The sequence below is a fragment of the Hypanus sabinus genome, chromosome 3 (assembly GCF_030144855.1).
Source record: "Hypanus sabinus isolate sHypSab1 chromosome 3, sHypSab1.hap1, whole genome shotgun sequence".
Classification (NCBI taxonomy): domain Eukaryota; kingdom Metazoa; phylum Chordata; class Chondrichthyes; order Myliobatiformes; family Dasyatidae; genus Hypanus; species Hypanus sabinus.
This window is the reverse complement of record NC_082708.1, coordinates 78,310,779-78,336,444: the sequence shown is the minus strand read 5'-3', so window position 1 is coordinate 78,336,444 and position 25,666 is coordinate 78,310,779. Positions and strand designations below refer to the sequence as shown.

General features: G+C 37.8%; 1 protein-coding gene across 1 annotated transcript in view; it reads right to left on the bottom strand.

Annotated features, from left to right (window-relative positions):
- The window catches only part of LOC132391478 (protein diaphanous homolog 3-like), a 583,252-nt gene that overhangs the window by 263,272 nt on the left and 294,314 nt on the right, over nucleotides 1-25,666 (bottom strand). The window contains exons 18-20 of the mRNA XM_059964736.1: nucleotides 10,498-10,587; nucleotides 10,302-10,396; nucleotides 5,156-5,251 (exon numbers count right to left, since the gene is read on the bottom strand). Coding sequence (XP_059820719.1) covers nucleotides 5,156-5,251; nucleotides 10,302-10,396; nucleotides 10,498-10,587 — 281 coding nt within the window. The remainder of the gene's footprint in view (nucleotides 1-5,155; nucleotides 5,252-10,301; nucleotides 10,397-10,497; nucleotides 10,588-25,666) is intronic.

The window sequence follows — 25,666 nt, the reverse complement described above, 5'->3', positions numbered from 1 at the left end:
TGGGATTCATGTTAATTAGTCTATTATTTATTGCACCTATGGAGTCACCTTCCAAGAGTACAGGTGATACAGTATTCATTTACTGAATCCTTGCAACTCACTCAAATTAATTGTCAGTGCATCGCAAACCTTCTTACAAGAACAGATACTTCATGTTAAATGACATACACTCAGTGGCCACTTTATTAGCTACAGGAGAGGTATCAAGTATGGCCTTCTGCTGCTGTAGCCAACCCACTTCAAGATTCAATCGGCTGTATGTTCAGATACATTTCTGCATACTATTATGTAACACAATGTTATTTGTGTTACAGTACTTTTGCATTGCCAGTCTGGCCATCCTCCTCTGAACTCTCTCACTGACAAGTCGTTTTCTCTGACAGAAGTGGTTTTTCACACCATTCTCTGTAAACTCTAGAAACTTGCGCATGAAAATCTCAGAACAGCATTTACTGAGATATGCAAACCAGCCCATAAGGCAACAACAGTTGTTCTACAGTAAAAGTTACTTAGATCACATTTCTAAACCCAATCTAAAGTTTGGCATGAACAACAACTGAACCTCAATTATATCAGCATGCTTTTGTGCATTGTGCTGCCGCCACATGATTGGCTGATTAGATATTTGCATTAATGAGTTGCACAGGTATACCTAATAAAGTGGCCACTAAGTATATTATCTGGGCATTTAAGATTTTCAGCCTCTCAAGGACTTCCATCTTTATGTAATTAAAACAATCCTATTGCAATGACAAATGTGCAGAATATTTAATCAGCATAAGGAGGATTCAAGGTTTTCATTTAACCCAAATCCAAATATATGTCAAATGTGTGCACTTAAATAGATTAACACTACTGATGGCTCAAATATAAAGCTGATAATATAACTTTGAGGTAAACAAAAGTTCATGATATCCTGAGTGTGGTGAATACATTCAGACAAAAATGAATTACATTTTTAACCTAGTACATTAGACCAAATTGCTTTAAATGTCTTTATTCTTATGTTTCTCTGACAGAGCTCTGGAACTTTAAATCTTTCAATTACTGCAGAAGAAGTTTTTGAGGCCTTTGGGAATACTCAGAGCTTCAAATATCATAACAAGCTCCATGAACCAGATGGCCGAGACAGTACTTGACAACTGTAACAAAACTCAGAATGTTGATATTCATAAAGTGCTTTGTATCAGCTCGAGAGTTAAATCACAAATTGAACCCCTTGACTAGAACCAAACTCTAACCAAATATGCAATACTATTAGAAAATAACTCATTTGTTATGGTCTTCAATTGCCTCTGCAAAACATAAAATTTATTGAAATTTTTCAAATCAAATGCATACAAAATTAAAAATCTCTGCAAAATCTATTACGTGTGAATCATCAGAATAGCAAACAGCATTTGTCAAGTGAATAATACTGAAAATGTATATAATTCCTAGTTTGTGTGCTGCATTCACAAATACATTTTTAAAATATTATAAAAATACTACATTAAAATATTGTAAGACCAGAAGATAAGGAACAGAATTAAGCCATTTGGCCCATCGAGTCTGCTCCACTATTCCATCATGGCTGATTAATTATCCCTCTCAAGCCCATTCTCCTGCCTTCTCTCTGTAATCCGTGAGCCCTGATTAATCAAGAATCTATCATTCTCCATCTTAAATATACTTAAAGACTTGGCTTGCAAAGCTGGCTGTGACAATGAGTTCTACAGATTCACCTCTGGCTACAGAAATTCTTTCTCATCTGTTCTAAATGGATGTGCCTCTATTGTGCCCTCTGGTCCTAGACTCCCCCACTATAAGAAATATCTTCTACACACTAAGTCTGTCTAAGCCTGTTGAAAGGCCTAGATAGGGTGGATGTGAAGAATAGAGGGACGTCCATTTAGAAAGGAGATGAGAAGGAATTTCTTTAGCCATAGGGTGGTGAATCTGTGTAATTCATTGCCAAGGACAACTGCAAAGGCCAGGTCATTAAGTGTATTTAAGGTGGTGGTTCAGAGAAGTCAAGGTGTGAAAGGTAACAGGGAGAAGGCAGGAGAATGGGGTTGAGAAGGAACTGAATCAGCCACAATCAAACGGCAGAGCAGATCATTAGCCAAATGGTCCAATTCTGCTCCAATGTCTTCTGGTCAAATATATACCACGACTTTCACCTGTTCATCCTCAACCTTTAGAATTAAGTACATCCGGACCCTGGCACCTGGAAAGCAACATACTATCCAAGAGCCTCTTTCAGATCCACAGAATCAGCTGTCTTCTCCTCTAATTATGGAATCCCCTATCACTACGGTTCTCCTTTTGTCTCTGTTTCCCTTCTGAGCCACAGAGAGACTCAGCAAAAAAAATATACGTTTTCCTCAGATATTTGAAATCATTAAATTAGCATGATTCTGCTTAATGTGCACTACAATCTAAAGTTTGTCTCTGAATAATCCTTGCATGTTGCTAGCTCTAGATGCTAAATGAATTGCTGCTGTTGTTGCTAAGTTCTTCTCTGTGCCTTGTGGTGCATCAACGGCAACCTTGCCACTTCTTGAGCATTTGTCTGTTTTTCACAAGGCCAAGTACCCAACAGCAAGCGCATTTCAATAATTCAAAAAAAAACTATGTAAAAATAATGTCTGAACACTGTAAGCCTGTTAATATCTAGTTTGCTGATGGCAGCAGGAGTCTTTCCTAGTCTCAGACACCATTAACATGAGGATGTCTGTTAACGACTTAATGTCTGTTGGTCACTTTGAGAGCTAGGTTGATGTATTCTTTCTTCGTGTCTGTCTCAAGTTGGCTTGATGGATAATCTTTTTTGCATTTGGCTTTATCACTTATATGTAATATTAATACTATTTGTAGTCTGGGAATGTTATGTACAAAACATTGGTGGATCAATGGATAAGGTGTGACCATTAAAGTATTTAATTCTTGTTTGATTGAAAGAAACAAGGCTGAGTTATTGGCAGGAGAACAAAAGATCAAAGAGTTTAACTGTCTCAGTGTGTCTTCCAATGCTTGTGAAACTCATATTTGTGGGGTAACTTCCTTGGGTTTATCGGACCAACAGAGGACCAGAAATCGTGATCAATGTTTGTGACCCAGAGGTGGATTCATGAGTGAGTTGGAATGCAGAGTTCCTCCGACAACAGCGGCAATCAAGTGGTGACTGAGAATTGTGAGCGCAGAAATCTTAGTGACTTATCATGTAATATTTTCTGTGGTTTCTTTGTGCTTTCTATTTTATGATAATAAATTAAGTTATTTTGCAGTGCTTTTACACTTATTACCACATCTCCTGGATGTTCGAATAGTTTGGGTCTGATCAAGCCTATTATAATAGCCATCAAAATGACCCAGAACAATTCTGCATAATTATTAAAATACAGGCTCATGTAGTCATTAGATTTGTAGAAATTCATCCTCACTGAATTTATTAAAAAGCACTTTGCTTCACTACTTCCTGCAATGAACTTGACTTTTAAATGGGAGCAGCCTGTTTTGTTTCTCTACCGTAAAAAGTAAAAAATGTTAAAAGTTCTTAATAATAAAGGAAAGATATAAATGAACAGCATGACAAGCATCCAACAGATTGAATCTTTTCTCATCTTGAACTGGAACTGTTCTACAGGCCAGAAAACCATATATTATAAGATTTTATTTCCCTGTGCATAAGCTTTTCATTGTTATTTCTGTATAAATAATATTATATTAATAAGTTATGACTACAATGTGAACACCTAACTGTAGTCATTAAAAAAAATCACTAGTATGGTTTCAAGATCACAAACTGAAAACTGCAGCAATGATCACTGGTCCTTTTGCTCTTCCACTCCCATCAATCATTCCCCTTCTTAGAGCACATTCTCATACAACTACAGAAGATACGACCCTGTTCTTTCACCTTTTCCCATTCTACCACCCTGGTTGTGCCAAGCCTTTCCAGGTGAAGCAGTAACTCACTTGGACTTGAATGGTCAAATGTTTTTGTAGAATAACAGTGGCCACCAGTTTAATTCTTTATCACACAACTAGCCTATCTGTCAAAGACAGGAGCAAAAAATAAAACACTGTAAGAACTCAGTGGGTGAAGCAACATCTGTTGGTGACAAGGGATGGTTAATATTTCAGGCTGAGACATTGTATCAGGACTGGCCTGTCTGTCTGTGACTCCCAATATTGTTATAAGGAGGCCAAATGAAAGCTTGAAGAAGAAACTACAGGCACAAAACAGCTGTCCGGAGTTAATAATGAATTCAACAATTTCAGGTGTCATTTCTGTTGCAAGTCATCCATGATAGCTCTCTCCATTAGCAAAGCCTGCTTTCCTGGGAACGTCTTACAGCCCAACATTTCTCAACTTTTCACACATCCATTTGTAGTATTACATTTAATTGTCCCCTTTAACCCATCGACTGACAAGATGACCTCTTTAAGTTATCACCAAAACCCTACCTTCACTGTGTCACAATTGTCCCATTGTCTGTGAATCCAATCCCCATCATTCTGTCAGCTAAAACTTCATCACAACTCAGTCCATTGGTGCTGCCTGACCTGCTGAGTTCCTCCAAGGGTGTGTATATGTCTGTGAGTGTGTGTGAGTGTGCGTGTCTCTCTCTCTCTGTGTCTGTCTCAAGATTTCAGCAGCTGCAGAATCTCCTATGTGGACCTGAAGTTTCGGCTGATTCTCTTGCCACAGATGTTGTCAAGCTTGCTAATAACAATCGCTTCTGGTCTGTGCTGATTTTTGGCATTTCACAACACCAGAGATCGTCTTACATGAAAAAAGCTCTGCAAAAACAAAGCAAAATAATAAAGTAATGTCCATGGAAATCTGATGCATAGGGGAAGAAGCTTTCCCTAAAGCATTGAGTGCGTGCCATTAGGCTTCTGTACCTTCTCCAAGATTGTAGAAATGAGAAGCGGGTATGTCCTGTATAGGTGAATAGATTTTTTTTGGCAAGGAAAATTTTCAAGACAGGAATTCTTAATTGGGATAAAAAAAACTATTTTCTATTTATCGGCGTCAAATCATGTAGCAACATTAATGAAGTCAAATTAATCATATGTGAAATCAGAACTACTCTCTTGATTGAAGTTTATAGAAATAATTAAGATTCTTAAAATCTCAGTTTGATGATTTGCACAGAATACTCACCACTACTCCAAATTGCTCTGGTTCTGACAAATTATTGTAATCGTCCTTGAAACGTGCCAAGGTAACCACCTGTTCTGGTAGATGGTGCAGCAAATTCTGTTGACAAAGGAAAGAAATAATATAAAGGATGCTTTGTTAAAGTGTTTTGTTGCCTCCAAATCGTCTGATACTGAGTGATTATTTAAATGACATTTTAATACATCATAGGCAAGTTGTGGAGGAATCCCGAAATTAAAATCAAGTGATGAAAAACAGCTATCAAAGAAATATCATGAGAATGAAACTACTTGCAGGAGATCAAACACAATGTAACTATGGAAATATCACAAATAGAATGATCAAAAGAATAATTTCTAATAATTAGATTAAAGTGATTATTCTAGGTCAAAATCATACCAAACAAAAATCACTTCAACTTTGACATGCGACTAAATAACAAATGCCCCAGTCTGCATTTTAGAAGCCAACATACAGAATATGAAGTACTTAGACTGGATAGGAGTACACTTAGAATTCAGTTAGATTATGAAATAGAAGTATAGGCTTGCTCAGGCAAAGCAAAGAAGAACTATTAGAAACTTTGAAGCAGTGTGCATGGTCAAATTTCTACGATTTGCAGCAAAGTACTGAGTAAAGGGCCAGCAGCTGGTGTAGAGGTATCAGAATCAGAATCAGACTTTAATCGCCAAGTACCTGTACACATACAAGGAATTTACTTCCGGCAGATGTTGTCTCTCTGCTCATAACAATAATAATGATAAATATAAATGAAAATATAGATTATACATACAAGTAGTGCAATCCAAGTAATAGTTAGCCGACAGTTAACCGGCAGTTAACTGTTCAGCAAAGTGACTGCAGTAGGGAAAAAACTTCTCCAGTGCCTATTAGTCTTAGTCTGGAGGGATCTGAAGCGCCTACCAGATGGAAGCAGTTCAAACAGTCCGTGCGCAGGATGGGAGGAGTCCTTTATGATGTTCCCCGCCCTCTTCTTCAACCTGGAAGAGTACAGGTCCACAATAGAGGGCAGGGAGGCTCCAATAATGCACTCGGCAGTCCTCACTGTGCGCTGTAGTCTGGTTCCATCCTGCTTGGTGGCGGCTCCAAACCACACAGTGATGGAGGTGCACAGGACAGACTCAATGACTGCAGTATAGAACTGCAGCAGCAATTCCTGAGGCAGACCATATTTCCTCAAGAGCCGCAGGAAGTACATCCGCTGCTGGGCCTTCTTCAGGATGGAGCTGATGTTCTGCTCCCACATCAGATCTGCACCAGACTTCAAGGTGAGTGGTCCCAAGTTTGAATCCAGCTGGTACCTTGCACGCTTTCCATTCGTGCTGGGTTAAGCTTCGAGCTAGTAACTCAGCCTCATAAAAAACAGACAAATGCTAAAGAAATGGCAAGGTTCTGCCCGATGTGCCAAAAGGTGCAAAGAGGAACAACACACTGAGTAAGGGAGGACACAGAGACTATATGTAATGCCCTGGTTAAGATTTCTACTGCTATGCGGTGAGATATTTCATTTTAACAGTTTTTGGTAAAAGTAGTGTGCCCTGCTGCTAAGTGTTTTGGCTTCAGCTAAAGGTAAAGAGCCATGTTATGTTTGCCAGTCAGGATTGTGGGATGTAAAGCTAGATGAGAAGAGATTTCCGAAAGACTGTAGTCTGGTTTGGGGTCCTTTTGGGTGGGAGCTGTGGAGGGGGACACATGGGAAGATGCCGCAGAATGCAGTTGGAAGGAGAATCCCTGTTACAAGAAGTGTTTCGTGCAGATGAATGGGTCCAAGGAGGAATGGCCAATACTCCTGAGAGAGCCAGTTCATTCAATATGGTCTTTGAGGGAAATTCAGACTGTGGCGGGTGCTGTCATGTAGACTGTGGGTCCAGAAATGAGCTCCAGCGTTTATGTGCACATTGCACTGGTTTAACTATAAGGGCCCATCTATTTTTCTTTTCTTTTCTGTAACTGTAAATTTGGTAAATATACAACTGTGTAGTTACACAGCATTCACTCAAATTTATTTACCTATTTATTTTTTTATTCACCTTTATTTATCGCTCTGGTTAAGATTTTTACTGCTAAGCTGTAGGTATTTCACTTTAGCAGTTCTGTACGAGCAGCCTGTTCTGTTTTCAGCCGTGGGTTTGAGCTAAAGTTAAGTAGCTATGTTGTTCAGCTTAGGAATGTTGTGTCACCCAGTCAGGATGGTAGAATTGGGAGAAGGATCAAGAATGCTGGGTGGAGAGGATTTTGTGACGGACACTGGTGTGGTTCGAGGTCTTTTTGGCGGGAGCTGGGAGAAGCCGAGGGTAAGATCACTGAGGATGGTGTCCCTGTTGCAGAAGGTGCTTTGTGCAGATGAACGGCTTCAAGTAGGAAGGGCCAATACTCAAGTGGGGCACCCACTTTTTTGAGGTGGATTTTGAGTGACATTTGAAAGGTGGTGTGTGCCTTCACACAGGCCGTGGGTCCAGCATGGGAGTTAAAAACAACATCAAGATGAACTTCAACTTATGTGCATATTTGGACTGGGTTAACCGTAGTGGGCCCCTTTCATTTTTTTTCCTTTTCTTTTCCTACCAACTGTCTGATAAAGCAGACATTTGAAAATATATTTTCTTTAAAATTGTATAGAGTGTATGGTCCGTTATTTCTTGCCAACGGGGAATTGCATATGGGGCAGTAAGGAACACAGCATTCACACAGATCGGGGTCGGGTAAACGAGACTTCCCAACTTCCCTGGTTAGGTGGGATCCAAGTCATATTGACCCTGGACATATAGAGTATGAGAAAGGTGGTTTTCTCACTGCTGATTTCAGTGGCTGTTAGCAAGGGGTTACAAGCTGTGTCTCTAGGAACATCCCAGCTTTCCTGTTTGGTTGAGCCCCTAATCATACCGATCCTAGGTGCATATTGCTTACGACATGCGGCCTTCTCGCCACTGAGTCACGTGGCTGTTAGCAGGGTTAGCTAACGAGCCCAAGTGGTACACAAGCTCCGGTGAAAGGAATTATTTACCTTTTTCTCAGAAATAGAATAGCAGGCAACATAAATATGTTGATTCAGTCAGGATTATGCATTTTGCAGGGAAGTTATTGACACCAATCACATCAGTCTGAGGTGCCCCATGAGAATCTCAAAGTGTTGTGTAACCAGAAGTGCATTGATTATTACAATGATTACCAGAAGTGTATCATCAAAGTGAATCAACACACCATCTCAGATTCAGCAGTCATTAAGCAATTGTTACCTCCAATTTTGTATGAGGGAACACCTTATGCTTATGATACAGTTGAGGGCAGGTGGGATTTAATGTTATATTCATGACACTTATTTCACCAATGACATAAACTGCCGGCTGCACTGTATTCACTTCCCTTTGCACACATCCTCAACTGCTGCCCTTCATTCTGAACTTCGAAGATTTTCTGAACCTCACTGGATAGGGCATCTCTCCTTTTCAACCTTATCACAAGCGCTTCAATACATTCCACAAATTAGGGAGGAACCATCTCATTCTCATTAAGCCATGATATCCAGGAAGTCCCAACTCCCCAGAGGTGCCAAGAAAGCATGTTTTTTCAGCCAAAAAAAGAGAGATTGGTTTTGATCTTTGTTGTTTAGCTCTAACTGATGCTTGCTGCCATGTGGATTGCTTTCTTGAGAAGCAACAACACAACTTCCACTTGCTAATCATTGAAATGATGCATCCAAATGATAAAACATTAAGGTGCGTCCTGCACTGTGTTTTAAAATGCTTGCTTCTCGGTGCTATCCAATGCAGAACTTATGGTACTCAGATAACAATATAAAGGGAAGAACAATATGGATAATGTAAACTGAAACAGGTTATTGACTCAACTGAAAGAATGACAGAATTATGTTCAACTAAAACCATTAAGCAGGTTTGATACTGTAAGTTTGCAGAAACTATGTTTTGATGAGTGCTCATGTTAACAAGATGATATAATAGGTTTAGGGTGTAAGAACAGAGGAGAGGTTGCTTCATATATTATGCCAACAATGAGGATTTGTACACTGATCAACATAATAGGTCAAAAATCATTCACAAAATCCACAATACAGACATGAAGGACAAAATGAAAATTAATTTTACTTTGATTACTTTTTTCACTTTATCTGAAAATAGATCACAGATAAACAATAATTTAAAAAGTGCTATTTGCATAATTTTATGTTAATTTGAAAACACAACCTGGGTGATTTCAAATGAACTGACACAATGGCTAACAGTCCTGCTAAAAAATTGATTGATCAATATATGCACACCTTGAATAAGTTTTTAATATGTTTGTTTGGCCTCCAATTCTTGAAAGGAGTAATAATTCATAGCATTCATGAGAATATGATACCTTAAAAATGGCTTATGTAATGCTGTGCACACTCAGTGGCCACTTTATTAGGTACACCTGTACACTTGCACATTAATGCAAATGTCTAATCAGTCAATCATGTGACAGCAATTCAATGCATAACAGAATGCTGACATGGTCAAGGGTTTCAGTAGTTGTTCAAACCAAATATCAGAACGGGGAAGAAATGTGATCTAAGTGACTTTGATCGTGGAGTGATCGTTGGTGCAGACAGGGTGTTTTGAGTATCTCAGAAACTGCTGATCTCCTGGGATTTTCATGCACCACAGTCTCTAAGGTTTACAGAGAATTGTGCCAAAAATAAAAAAAAATATATTCTGTGGGCAAATATGCCTTGATAATGTGAAGTCAAAGGAGAACAGCCAGACTAGTTTAAAAGGACAGGAAGGACAATGGTATGCAGAAGAGGACAACACGGCAAACCTTGATGTTTGGGCTACAACATCAGAAAACCATGAGGTACCTAACAAAGTGGTCACTGAGTGTATTTTCAACTGGTATTGGTATTAGGTTCACTCTGTATGAATGACACTTTAACAAACAATTCCTGCTACTAAGTATAAACTACCACTTGAATAGATTATTGCTAACATTAACTTCTTCTAATTCAATGATTTAAACAGTCAATATGCATTAATCCAAGTAATCAATGAAAAGACAAATTCAAAATACCATTTTATTTAATATAATCATCCGCTTATCAACGAGTTATCTCCCATGCAAATTTGACAGTGAGTTGGTAATTTACCTGGACCATGGACTCAGTCAATTGGTCTTCATCTACTTCCAAAATAATTTTTTTAATTTCCTCATAAGGCATCCGGAAAGATCCAAGAAAAATAGCTACAGAAAACATTGGTACAAATATATTACTTTCTGCAATGAAACAGAATTTTAATTATGAGTATATTAAAACCACTTCCAGAATAACCTTTCATACTTACAGAGATTCTGTGCTATCTTTGGGTCTAAGACCTTAAGCTCCTTAATTTTCTTCTTCATGTTTTTTCTCTCCTGATATTCATCTTTTTCATCTGTTGATACAGATAGTTTATATTATAGTACTTTAGTACACCAATTCTACCTATTGTTGTGTATAGTGTGCATCACTAAATTTCAAGCTTATCTTACCCTGTCAAAATGCATTTCAAGCAAATGAACTAACAATTCCTATGCACTTATATGCAAATCATTAGTTTACTGGAAACAGAAATGAAACAGTTAAACTTAATTAAAGTAATTACAATTTGGCAAAAAGATTACACACAAAAATGAATTGAACTTCACCAAATGAACACTTTCTGTGGACTTTAAAAGTAATTTTAAAACAGATTGAGATATTGTACAAAAATCTGAATGACAGGTGTAACTGCCTGAACCAAAATCATGCTACAAGAAAATAATTGAAAGCTGTTGTTGATAATGACAGGGAGGAGGTTAGTAGTTCAAACATAGAATAATAGTTATTAGTTGGTAAGTTAGACTGGGCAATAGCAGATGGAATTTAATCCTGATAAATACAAAGTGATGTATTCGTGGGGGTGGGAAAGGTTGTGGGATGGGTAGGTGAGCTGTCAAATAAGGGTAAATCATGTTTAGGTATTTCCCAGATTATAGTAAGTTAAAAGTAAACAGGTTCAATGAGGATCAATTTACATGGCCATTTTTAAACTCATCTTCCCAAGCTCTGTTAAAAAAAAGGCACAGAATTAGAATGTTCCACACCCAACAGTTAGTTTTGATGTTCTTACATTGTCAATGAGTGTACGTTATGAAATATTATTTTACAAGTGTCAACTAAAGTGATTGCCTTGTCAGCACTTTTTCCCTCCAAGCTGCATGGGTATGTGGCCATGCAGTAACTGAAATATTGCTGCACATAGCCTTTGTTACAGCACAGCTGGAATTTTCTTTTTTATAATGTTAATATAATTATGATATACCCTGTAATTATGTTAATAAATATAATTCATAAATTTTCTAAATAATAGTACCACAACCTTTACTTTGAAATATTTCAGAGCTTCAACGTATTTACATTGTCAGTGTCTCAAGTTACAACTCAGCTACAAATAGTAACAATAAACCCAGAATGGAAGTTGGCAGTTCATTATTAATGAACTGTCAGCCCACCAAACACTAACACCATCAAGTCAAAACATTTTACATTTACCATTATGCCTGTTCATTGTTTTGACTGCCTGACATTGTTTACTTGCAGTTTGAGTATGTTTGATGTGCAAATTACGAACAAAAACGTAAAGTGCTGTGTGGTTTTCAGGCCATGTAAAAATTTCCTGCTCAGAGCAATGGTTGGACTGCGCAGCTGTAAAAAGAAATGGAGGAAACATGGCTTGTCAGTTTCCAAAGCAAATATTTTGAGATCTCAAGCTGAAGCAGGTACTACCAGAACATTTAAGAAGCATCAGAAGGAGCTCTTTTAACACTAAAACACAATTGATTATGGACTAAATATGTTTATTATTTAGTGTTGCGTTTGTTATGTTATGATTGCACTGCTCCTGGGAAACGCTGTCTCATTCTGCCCTGCAAAGCTGATGTATGGTTAGAATAACAATAAAGTTTTTTGAATCTAAATAGGGTTACTATAGACAGGACTTGATGGTTGGTATAGATACAGTGGCTATATGCTTGCTTTTGTGCTCTTGGCTCTGAAGTTTAGAACCTACTAAGAGAGCGTATAAATCACAAGACAAAAGAGCAAAAGTAGGCCATTCAGCCCATTGAGTCTTCTCCGCCATTCCACCATGAGCTAAACTATTCTCCCATCTAGTTCCAATTTCCGGCTTTTTCCCCATATCCCTTGATACCCTGCCTAATTAGATACCTGCCAATCTCCTCCTTAAACACTCTCAATGATCACGCCTCCACAGCTGTATGTGGCAATGAATTTCATAAATCCACGACCCTCTGGCTAAAAAAATTTCTCCTCATCTCTGTTTTAAATGGGTACTGCCTAATTCTAAGACTGTGGTCTCTTGTCCTGGACTCACCCACCAAGGGAAACAGCCTTTCCATATCTACTCTGTCCAACCCTTTCAACATTCGAAATCTTTCTATGAGACCCCCTCTCATTCTTCTATACTCTAATGAATACAGTCCAAGAGCCGACAAACGCTCCTCATATGTTAGCCCCTGCATTCCAGGAATCATCCTCATAAATCTTCTCTGAGCTCTCTCCAACATCAGTACATCCCTTCTAAGATAGGGGGCCCAAAGCTGCACACAGTATTCCAAATGAGGACTCACCAGTGCCCCATAGAGCCTCATCAACACCTCCTTACTCTTGTACACTATTCCTCTTGAAATGAATGTCAACATAGCATTCGCTTTAATAACTGCTGATCCAACCTTTAGGGTATCCTGCACGAGGACCCCCAAGTTCCTTTGCACTTCTGATTTTTGAATTTTCTCCTCATCTAAATAATAATCTGCCCGATTATTTCTTCTTCCAAAATGTACAACTGTACATTTCTCAACATTGTATTTATATATAGATATAAATGCATCTATATTAATCATGCTGAAGAACAAATCTTTTTATATCTAGTGCGACAAGATCTAAACTTAACATTATGGTCCACAGCAAAACGATTCCGACCTCAAACTACCCCACAAACACCCAGTAATCCACCTCAATACAAGCTTCTGCTTGCCCAAGATCAATTTCTGTCAGGTGTTGAGGATTACTGATGTTCAGCCACAGCAAGGTATAGTAAATTGAAACAGCAAACAAGGATTAAAAAAAAATACTTTCCTTTTCAAACATTTTATTGAGATTGAAATAAGAATTGGCACACATGGGTAAGGTTATGGGAGAAGTTCAAATGTCAAGTAAATACTAAAAATAAAAAACTAAGTAACATAAATTTTTGAAATAATTCTTCTGACCCTAAACCTATCTTTACACTAACTCTTAAGAAACAAAATTGTTGTTAAGATCATTACTGCTGGGCCTTCAGATGCTTCTTAAATGAGACTCGGTAGTGATGTGATTCACTTTGAATATTTTTTAAATGTAGGGGTAGATTTTACCTCTCAATAGAATGCTAATATTATTTTATACACACTTTCACAGCACAGTAAACAAAACCACAATGCAATGACCAGACACCTAAAGTAAGTCCATTAATGTTTTTACTTCATGGTAAATCACCTGAGTTTGGGTCTCCTTTGCTGCTCAAATGAAAGTCTTGTTCATCCAGAAAAGCAAGTTCATATCAGACAATACAAGAATTTCTCAAAACTACTCAAAGATATTAACTATGAAATTCAACTTCTTAACAACTGTTTTGGAATGGCGGGTATAATAGAATATGGGAGGTTGAGAGACAACAAGCTTGCAAATTGAAAATGACCCTGATCTTCAAATGATTGTCTAAATTTGTCAACGCCTTAATTAGAGTTAATGATAATTTCTTCACATTGACTCTAGCAATCAAGGACATTAATAAGTTAAGCTGCTAATTGAATCATTCTTGGCACTGTCTGTGACAGATCAAAACAAATAAGATTTCTTTAAGTCCACTAGAGATGCTGTGGATTTATATATATATATACACAAGTGTGTGTGCATGGAATGAGCTGCCAGCGACAGTGGTGGAGGCAGATATGAAAGGGTCTTTTAAGAGACTCCAGGATGGGTACATGGAGCTTAGAAAAATAGAGGGCTATGGATAACCTTGAGTGATTTTTAAGTAGATGTTTGACACAGCATTGGGGCCGAAGGGCCTGTATCATGCTATGGGTTTTCTATGTTTCTGTGTCTTGACTGTCAGTGATTGCTGGATCTCCCGTGTTCTTTCGATTTATCAACCGTTCTCCAGTTCACAATATTTTGTCAGGCACCAACCTTCAGGTGCTTATAGAACTTTTTTTTCTTTAAAAACCCTTTGATAAGAGGAATTTATGCTTAATTAACTTGTGGAACCCCTGGTTGTTTGCAATCCTGTTAGGTGTCATAACAAATATCCAATCACCTGTATTGAGAAGTTTTCTGGGACCCAGAAGTAACAAAGCAGCAAAAATAAGCACATGGTAGGTAACTAACTGTAGTTATTGATAAATTAAATTATAAAATGTAACATGCAAAAACATTGTGCAGAGTACAGAATTTTAATCTTCAGAATTCTTTAAAGCAATAGTTGAATTTATAAACATTTAATTATATGCTTGACTGACGTTGCGTGCACAGTATGCTTAATACAGCAATGGCAGGTAAATTCAGTACTACAGAATATCAGTGCAAGATATCACTGACAATCGAAATTCTAAGCAACTTTATATGTCACCATAAACAAAACTGAGGTTTGTTTTCTCTTCAAAAATGCTCAGTAAATCCAAGAACCATAATAGAATCAATGAAAGATCACACTAATGTGCAAAAGACAACAAACTGCAAATACAAGAGAAAAAATAATATTAATAAAAACTGAAAATGTGAGATGAAGAGTCCTTGAAAGTGAGACCATAGGTTCTGGGAACACTTGAGTGATGGGGCAAGTGAAGCTTAATTGTTATCTCCACTGGCTCAAGAGCCTGATGGTTCAGGGGCAATAGCTGTTCCTGAACCTGATGGTGAGTCATGAGGCTCCAGTACCTTCTTCCTGATGGCAGCAGCAAGAAGAGAGCATGTCCTGGTGGTGGATGCTGCTTTCCTGTGACAGCGCTTCGTATAGATGTGCTCAATGGAGGGGAGGGTTTTGTCTGTAATGTACTGAGGAATATCCACTACTTTTTGTATGATTTTCTTTTCAAAGGCATTGGTGTTTCCATACGAGGCTGTTTTGCAACCAGCACACATCTTTAGAGGTTTGTCAAAGCTTTAGATGTCATGCCGAATCTTTGCAAACTTCTAACACACATCAACACATCACTCAAACCACTCTCTGTGAGCATGAATAGTTTTGCTCTGATCTTTCCACATGATCTACTCATACAGCAGCTTCAGGAAACTATATTAGTGCCACTCTGCTACCTAAGAACATATAAGGTCTTATATTTTTCCTCATGGGAGACTCATCTGGAGGATTAAGGTGTATGGGATACATGGTGAATTGTTAGTTAGATTCCAAACTAGTCTGTCCATAGAAGACAGAGGAGAATGGCCTATGGGACGTATTCTACCAGAGGCTTGTGAAGTAGTGTTCCACAGGGTTCCATACTGGGACCGATGCCATTCAGTTTATAAATATATTACATACACAGTGGATTCCAGTTAATTGGGACACATTGAGTCCAGTACTTTTTGGCCCAATTAAACGGCTGCCATAATTAGCCGAAGTTTCATGGAAATAGTTAAAAAGGTATACAAAAAAGGACAGACTGATTATGTATTTAAATGAAATACAGAACAAATTAGAACACAACCAAAGCTATTATAGTACTACAGTGCAGTGTGTTAGTTCCAAATAATTATTAATAGAGGAATTCATCCAGTGTATGCTGCCGTGTTTTTACTATTGACAGTAAATTAACAAAATTAGCAGGCTCCTAGTTCAGATAATGGACTGCCTTCATACAATGCTTTCCATGGTCGCATCCTTCAAATCTGCATTTACATTGTAACATTCAAGATGATTGCCGATACTTTCAAATTTTTCATACTTCCTAACTTGAAGTAGTGAAATTGTTTCATTTTCACTCGCAGCCGTTTCTGGCATCTCCCGGCCCGAATGTTTGAAACTGCAATGAGCAGAACCACTCAGGATTGTCTTACTGCTTATTTCTCGCCAACTATCAGTGACAAAAATCTGTGCTTTTTGAACACAAACACAGACAACTAACGCTATTTAAAAACTCTTCGCTCTAATCATGGTGTAGTGTCTAAAGACAATGCACGTGCATGTGACTGACACTAGTTAGAAATTGTTCGGCAGCAGTCTCCTGCTCCAATTAAGCAGCATAGTTTCCCAAAATAAACAAAAGGAATCTTGGCTATTTTCTTGATTAGTTTCTGCTTTTTAAGAGCTGTCCTAAATAAACAACTACCCTAATTAACTGATGGCCCAATTAACAGAAATCCACTGCACATACAAATGACTTGAATGAAAATGCAGAAAGATGGGTTAGTAGGTGTGCAGACAGTACATTGGATCAAATGTAAAGAGACAGTACACTATTAATGGCAGTGATCTCTTTCTTGCTGTATTCATTGCCAGTTTTCTAAGCATATTCATACATAGAATACAGCAAGAAAGAGATCTCTTGCAGATATGTGTGGAGAAATGGCAGATGGAGCTTACCTTAGCCAAATATCAGCAGTTGCACTTTGGGAGATCAAACATAAAGAGACAGTAACTGTTAATGGCAAGACCCTTAACCATGTTGATGAGCAGAGGGACCTTGGGATCCATGTCCCTAGCCCCCTGACAGTGGCTGCACAGGTTGACAGTGGTAAAGATGACATATGGCATGCTTGGCCTTAATAGATGAGGGGCCAAGTTCAATAGTCAAGAGGTTATGTTGCAGCTTTATGAAACTTATTTAGTTATTTACTTTATTTAGCAATACAGTGGGGCCCTTCTGGCCCTTCGAACCCTGTTGCGCTAGCAATCCCACACCACAATTGACCCTAACCTAAATACTGGATCATTTACTATGACCAATTAACCTAGCTGGTACATCTTTGGACTGCGGGAGGAAACCAGAGCACCCAGGGAAAGCCTACGCAATCCACAGGGTGGACATACAGAGTCTCCTTACAGATCAGTAGCAGAACTTTAACTCTGAACTCCGGAACACCCTGAGACAAATTTGGATTGTTTTCACTGGGCAGGAGATCCAAGAGAGGTTTATAAGATTATGAGAAGCATAGAAGGCATCTTCCCCTCCCCCCCCCCCAAGGATGAAATATCCATATGAAAGGGCATGCATTTGAGGCTGGATGGGTGGGGGGTAAGTTTATAAGAGATACGTGGGCCAAGCTTGTTTTTTTTCTCCACACAGAGCGATGGATGCCTGAAACGTGCTGCCTAGAGTAGTGGAGGAGGCAAGTATGACAGATATGTTCGAGAGGCTCTGAGATAGGCACATGAATGTGCAAGAAATGGAAGGATATGAACATTGGGCTTGGTTTACATGCACCAAGGCACAGTGAAAAGCTGAGTATCCACAGCATTTTCTACTTTTTTCTTATTTTTAGACATACAACAGGACCAACAAAAAGTCATTGTTATTAGAAAACTGAATGCTGATAAAATTCTGCCACATTTAAAATAAATTTGGTATTATTACAGCATATTTAGAATGAAAGGTTACAAAAGTTTGAATTTAATAATTTGACGATGGAATTACAAAGGATGATGAATAGCAAAACATTTACTGCACATTTAAAACTACTTTAGGCATGCATATAATTTTACATTTATTTACTGTAATAAAGACTTAGCAATGGCTGCTGAGCACTTTGTTTCAGAAAGAGCCCAGCAGCTGAAAAGTAGAAATCTCCAGGGCATGCATTTCACATTCCTATGTCTCTTTTGTGCTGCAAGGATTAGGAGGGGTCCCAAACCAAATGCAGTTTCTGACAGGTAAATGTTGATGGCAGCATCAATGCAGCAGAGAGATGTACTATAATCCCCTACTGTGACTTTTCTATGTATTATACCTGAAACAAATCAAATGAAAATTGGGCCTGAAGCTTTGTGGTAAACCCATCTGACAATGTGAATCCTTTGAAGATATCAATTCTGATGTTGTACAGAATTTTGTGTCAGAGGTAATGTGATGTTCAATTTTCTTGCGTGGCTTTAATATGAAATGGCAAGAGAAAAATACCACCACACTTTGTCATTCAAGCCACTTTTTAAAATCTCCAGATAAAGCTTTTAAGGTTAAAGAGCCACAAGTATTACAGATGCCGCCAAAATATATTCCGCATGTAAGATTTAAAACACATGAAGTTAATAACCCTGGATTTATTATCAATGATTCTGCAAGTGTTACTTCATAATAAAGTATTTTTTCAAAATAAATGCACTGAAAATAATACTAACTCTAATGAGATTTTGATATAATTTTACAAAAAGCAGGGTACAAAAACAATTGCCCAATTTGCTCCAGAAATCCAGCATGTTATCCCTCATTATTTCAATGTTTAACTTCCATACACAAACAAGATAAAGCCAAAATTGAGACAAGGATGATAAAGAACGGGCAAAGCAAAGAATTACAGTGCATTGGCAGATTAAGAATTTTTTTAAAATCCAGGCTAGGTCTTCGGTTCACATGTGGCCTTATTCTAACTTTCCCTTTTCATTTCCTTGAAGATAGAAGTGGTGACCAGATTAATGCAGGAGAAAACTACAAATTCAAAAGGAAGTGTTGGCAGCATGGACTCAAATTTAGCCAGATGTAGGGGATGAAAAATATTATAATAGCAATGTGCAGTTTGATAATACTAAAATATTTCCAAAAATTCCTAACTGTACAATTCAGTATTAAATAATAGAAAATGCTGAAAATACTCAGTAGGTCGGGCAGCACAAGTGGATTTGATAATAATACTTGCTTGAAGTGTTGACAAACAGTCAATGCATAATATCATTAAAATGGAAATGCATTTACTCCATTTTTGGAGCATTGTAAGATCATTGTGTGGTATTCCTTACACCACTACGAACCTGCAGAAATAACTTTGCAATCTTTGATGCAATGTTTCCAAAGACTTGAGCCTAGTTTGATTCCTAATTGAAAAGCAACACTGGTCACATTGTTCCTACATTGATTTCAAACAACTATCAGCAATTAATCTCATATCAATGTGATTTTTTTAAACTAAAATAACTGAACAAGTTTGTAACCCCAACATACCTTTTCCCCTCACAACCGCCCCCCATGAGAGTGGAGAAGCATGACCACGGACAGGAACAATGGATTTTCTTCAAATCTACTTTAGCAAAGATGGAACACGAGGAAATCTGCAGATGCTGGAAATTCAAACAGCACACACAAAATGCTGGTAGAAAACAGCAGGCTAGGCAGCATTTATAGGGAGAAGCGCTGTTGACGTTTCGGGCTGAGACCCTTCGTCAGGACACAGATCAGAATGGACAAAGGGTCTTGGCCCGTAACGTCGACCGTACTTCTTCTTATAGATGCTGCCTGGCCTGATGCGTTCCACCAGCATTTTGTCTGTGTTGCTTGAATTTCCAGTATTTGCAGATTTCCTCGTGTTTCCAATTTCAGTGAAGACTGGTAGAAAGCAAGACTGCATCATTGGCCCAACACTGCTTTTACCTTAGCCCCAACATTTTTCAAAGAGGTGGAGTTATGCCTACAGAACAAATAGCATAGAAAATCCAGAACCAGGTAACCACAGTGAGTAGCTGGTTTGATTAAGAACGATGGGAAGAACAATGTTAAGTGGTATAAGATACAAAGCGAGCAGGTGGCACTTTTCCTGGACAAAAGTGGACATTTGGAACAGGCAGTGGAACCACTTTCTGCCTAGGGAAAACAAAACTATGTTTCACACAAGAAAACCCGATTTAATCTGCATTAAATAAAAGTGAAACTAGGGTAATAAGCTATCTGCTACAGCAATTACTCCGCTCCACAAATGGATTTCTCGCAAGATCATTACAACCTCTTATTTTACTTGAATTATTAAACAAATTTTATGCATGTGTATGCATCCACGCACACACGCACAGAGCTAACAATGGCAGGATTCATTTACAGTACATACACACACATTATCTTCCATCTAATTCTTCAGAATAAAATTTTCAATCTGATGTTCAACTATCCTTATCGAAAACTTTTTCTTCACATTTTACTATTACAGAAAATAAATGTTGCCTTAAACATAGCTGCTTACAAGCCACTATAATTTATTATCAAGACATTCTGAAATTGAATAGCCAACAAACACATTCAAAGAAATAGATATCATGTGCATAAATGGAGCTCAAAAATAACTCAGCTCGATATTCAGTCAGGAGTAGTGATAGATTTTAAGTTCTGCTTGTCCCTACATACATTATGTCCTGTGACTGCATTTCAATGAGCTACTAAGATAAATTATATAGAAAAATTATATTAAAAATGTCTGTTTTGTCACAATGAAAATTTTCTTTGTTTTCTTAAGATATATTGTTAAAATGTGTCCTCACCTTTTGAATATTTAACCTGTAATCAGAGTGCCATTTATCAAAACGGCTGTTTTGTTTTGCCTGAATCAGTTCCTTTATCACATTTTCAGTTAAGCGGTGGGCTCTTCTAGAACTCTATTTAAAATGATTTATTCAGAAAAAGTGATCAAAGGAATTTTATCAAAGCTCAGAGACAAGCATAATACACATTATAAATTCCATAAGCAGTCCATAACTTTTTCAAAAGTATTAATTATACCCTGTATTATTCAATCAAAGCCTTCTAAATATCAACAAAATAAAAATCACATCGAGACTGTATCAGCTTGACCTCCTATATCACCAACAGGCACTACTGATGTACATTTATGTCTGGTGTGGGGGTGGGGTACTACACAGGACTTAAAGACGCTGCAGAGGAACGCAGATTTAATCAGCTCCATCTTGGGTACTAGCCTATAAAGTACCCAGGACATCTTCAGGGAGTGGTACCTCAGAAAGGCAGCGCCCATTGTTAAGGATCCCCAGCACCCAGGGCATGCCCTTTTCTCATTGTTACCATCAGGTAGGAGATAAAGAAGCCTGAAGGCACACACTCAGCAAATCAGGAACAGTTTAATCTCCTCTACCATCCAATTCCTAAATGGACATTGAACCCATGAACACTACCTCACATTTTTAATATATATTATTTCTGTTTCTGCACGATTTTTAATATATTCAATACACATACACTGCAATTGATTTATTTACAGTATTTTATTTTTACCCTTCTATATCATATATTGCATTGAACCGCTGCTGCTGAGTTTACAAATTTCACAATACATGCCGGTGATAATAAACCTGATTCTGATTATGTCACTGCAAAAGTTAATATCCCTCTGTTCATTTCTCATAGAAACAACTCTTTAAAAAAAAATCAAATGATTAATCTCCTCACTAATTATTGTATTGAATATAATTTGGAAAATAAATATTTGCACTTCAGAAATCAGTCATTTCAAAAGGTGCCCTTGTATGTATTTGCTACACATTTTGTCGTGTACATAGAAATCAAATCTATGCTTCCTTGGGCAAATACTCAAAAATGATTGCGTTGGAATATACCTGATAAGGTATTATTAGGAAAACTATTTAGAACAGAAATCAAGTGAATAGTTCCATAAATGGAAGATACTGTTGAGATCAAGTTAAACAGAAAAATAAGTCTGTGCAACACACACAGAGTGCAGGCCAGGTAGCATCAATGGAAAAAAGTACAGTCGATGTTTCAGGCCAAGATCCTTTGGCAGCACTGGAGAAGAAAAGCTGAGGAGTAGATTTAAAAGGGAGGGGAGGGGAAAGAGAAAAACACAAGGTGATAGGTGAAACTTGAAGGGGGGGTGAAGTAAATAGCTGGGGAGTTGATTGGTGAAAGAAATACAGGACTGGAGAAAGGGGAGTTTGATAGAAGAGGACAGAAGCCCATGGAAAAAAAAGGATTGACTTGCATCAGAGGGAGGCGATAGGCAGATAAGGAGATGAGGTGAGAGAGGGAAGAGGGGATGGGGAATGGTGAAGGATTGGGGCGGGGGGCATTACCAGAAGTTTGAGAAATCGATGTTCATACCATCAGATTGGAAGCTACGCAGATAGAATATAAGGTGTTGTTCCTCCGACCTAAGTGTGGCCTCATCATGACAGTGGAGGAGGCCGTGGATAGACATATCAGAATGGGAATGGGAAGGTTGGAATTAAAATGGGTGACCGCTGGGATATCCCGCTTTTTCTGGCAGATGGAGTGTAGGTACTTGGCGAAGCAGTCTCACAATCTACGTGGGATCTCACCAACATAGAGGAGCCAACACCAGGAGGACGAGACACAGTATACGACCCCAACAGACTCACAGGTGAAGTATCACCTCACTTGGAAGGACTGTTTGGCCCTGAACGGGAGAAGGTGTAGGGGCAGGTGTAGCACCTGTTCCACTTGCAAGGATAAGTGCCAGGAGGGAGATCAGTGGGGAGGGGCAAGGGAGTTGCGTAGGGAGCAAACGCTGTGGAAAGAGGAGGGTGGGGGGGTGGGGGGATCCCATTGGGGATGGTGGAAGTTTCGGAGAATTATATGCTGCACGCGAAGGCTGGTGGGGTGGGAGATGAGGACAAGGGGAACCTTATCCCTGGCAGGAGGATGGGGTAAGAGCAGATGTACATGATATGTAAGAGGTGCAGTTGAGGGCAGCATTGATGGTGGAAGAAAGGAAGCCCCTTTCTTTGAAGAAGAACATCTCCTTTGTTCTGGAATGAAAAGCCTTAATCCTGAGAGCAAATGTGGCAGAGATACAGGAATGGAAAGAAGGGGATGGCGCTTTTACAAGCAACAGGGTGGGAGAAGGTATAGTCCAGGTAGCTGTGAGAGTCCGTGGGGTTTGTAATAGACATCAGTAGATAAGCTGTCTTCAGAGATAGAGACACAGAGATTAAGAAAGGGAAGGAAAGTGTCAGAAATGACCAGTTAAGTTTGTAGTCAGGTGTAAGAAATATAAGTCAATTACAAATTACCAATAAATGACCATGGACAAACTGGAAATTCAGCATTGGAATTCAAACAAAGAGGGGGGTGGAGTTTCAAGATGGCGACGTAAGCATCTGCCTTTTAGGCGCTCTTTATTTTTTTTAACTATAATCACCCTTTAATTAGATCTTTTCGAATTTAATCATATGAGTTGCTACCTTTGATTGACCCTTTTTTCCTAAAATAATAGTTGATCTAATCTTGTCAAACTTAAAATGGCTACAAGTAAGAAATCGGCTAAGGATCCTGTATCCATCGACGCAATTTCTGGTCTTTTGGACATTAAACTGGATGTTAAATTTGCGGGTATGGAAGGTAAATTGGACAATAAACTGGATGCTAAATTTGCGGGTCTGGAAGGCAGACTAGAAGGTAAATTGGACAGTAAACTGTTAAGTTTGGAAAGGAGGATTACTTCGAAAATATCCGATCTTGAAGGAGTTGTTAAATCGCTTGAAACTAAGTTTCAGTCGCAGGCGTTAGAGGTTCAACAGCATGGAAATAAGATCACGACTCTTGAACAATCAATTTGTGAAAAAGCACGTACAATTGAAGTGTTAGAGAAGAAGATAGAGTCGACTGCTAAAACTTTAGATCAGTACAAGTTTAAAATTACTGATCTTGAAAATCGTTCTCGCAGACAGAATTTGCGCATCATCGGAATTCCCGAAAAAGTTGAGTCCGGTGATTTAACTGAATTTTTCTCTAAATTACTGTGGGAAATTTTCGGTGGTGAAGGTTTGAAAAATGAACCTGTTATTGACCGCGCTCATAGAGTTGCGAGGCTTTCGTCTGTGCCTGATAAACCACGAGCGGTGATTGTTCGCCTTCATTATCCTCGTGAGAAAGAGCTTCTAATTCGATTAGCTCGTAAAAAAGGTATGATCTCCTACAGAAATTACTCATTTCGAATAGTTGAGGACTATTCGTATGAAGTAATGAAAGCCAGGATCGCTTTTAAACCAGTGATGGCAGAGATTCATTCGATTGGATTTAAACAAGCTTTAATGTATCCAGCGAAGCTTAGAATGGTGCTGCCCGACAACAGTCTACACTTTTTTAACACTCCTGAAGAAGCAAAGAAATTTGTTGAAGAATATCGATCCTCTAGTGCAACTTGAACTATGAGTTACATTGAAGATTTTTTTTTTGGAGAGAGGATGTCATTTCATTTTAAGTTTTAACCCTGGAAGTTGGGTTATAACTTTTTATTTTGAACTATGGGTCTGGGTCTTTTTTTTACTACTATTATTATTGCTTATAGATGCTGTTTTAATTTTTATAATATCCTTTTTTATACACGTTTGTATTTTGTAATAATGAATTATTTTTTCAAAATGTCGTTTCTTCTTCCCATAAGTCTTTACTTTTTATAAGCGTTTATTTGCTTGCCTGTATTTAGAAATGGAACAAAGGTTTTGAATTCTTTTTTTTTTAGTTTTTTTTTATATATGTTGTAGTGTCTATTAAATCTTTTTCTTTTAAAAAATTCTATTTTGATAACTTTTTTACTAAATTTTCTTATTAGATTGCTGAATTTATATTCATATTTTGTAATATGGCTTTCTCAAAATGTCGTTTCTTCTTCCCATAAGTCTTGGCTTGTGAAACGTCATCTTTGTATCTGAATATGGAATTTCTTTTTTAAAGATGTATTACATTTTTAAACTTTAATGTTCTTTTTTTTTTATTAATGATTTTTCTGGTTTTACTATTTTAGTTTTTTTTTGATTTGTCTGATATGTGTGTGTATGTGTATGTGTATATATATATATGTAGGTATATATATATATATTTTTTTTTGCAACTCTATATTTTAATTAGGGTGTTATATAGTTTTTTCTTAAAAAATTTTCTTATGGAGCTGCCATCTTGAAATGGGGGTAATTTTAGTATTAGTTTATGCGCCTGCCGCTTGGCTTTCTTTCAAAGGGTGGGGGGAGGGGGGAGGGATCTTTTTTCATGCTTTTGCTTTTTATTTTTTTGCTTTTAGTTTATGGGCTGACTTTAAATTGTTAATATTGTTGAGATGTCAGGATCTCCGGTTGCTCCTGAATCAATTTTCCTTCTTCCTAAATTGTGGGTTATGTGTCTTTTTAACCTTTTATGATACACACAATTAATATTGGTATGATGGATAAATCTATTAACTTTATCTCGTGGAATACTAATGGTTTAAATCATCCGATTAAACGTAAAAAAATATTTAAAGTATTCCATAGATTGAACGCTAATATTATTTTTGCACAGGAGACCCATATTAGGAGGGAGGATAATCAACGTTTTTTTAGGTTCTGGAAAGGTCAACAATTTCACTCAAATTGTACCGCTAAAATTAGGGGTGTGTCTATTTTTATAGACGCCTCAATTTCGTTTACACATTATGAAATTATTTCTGATCCACAGGGTAGATTTTTGTTGATAACTGGTTCACTTTTT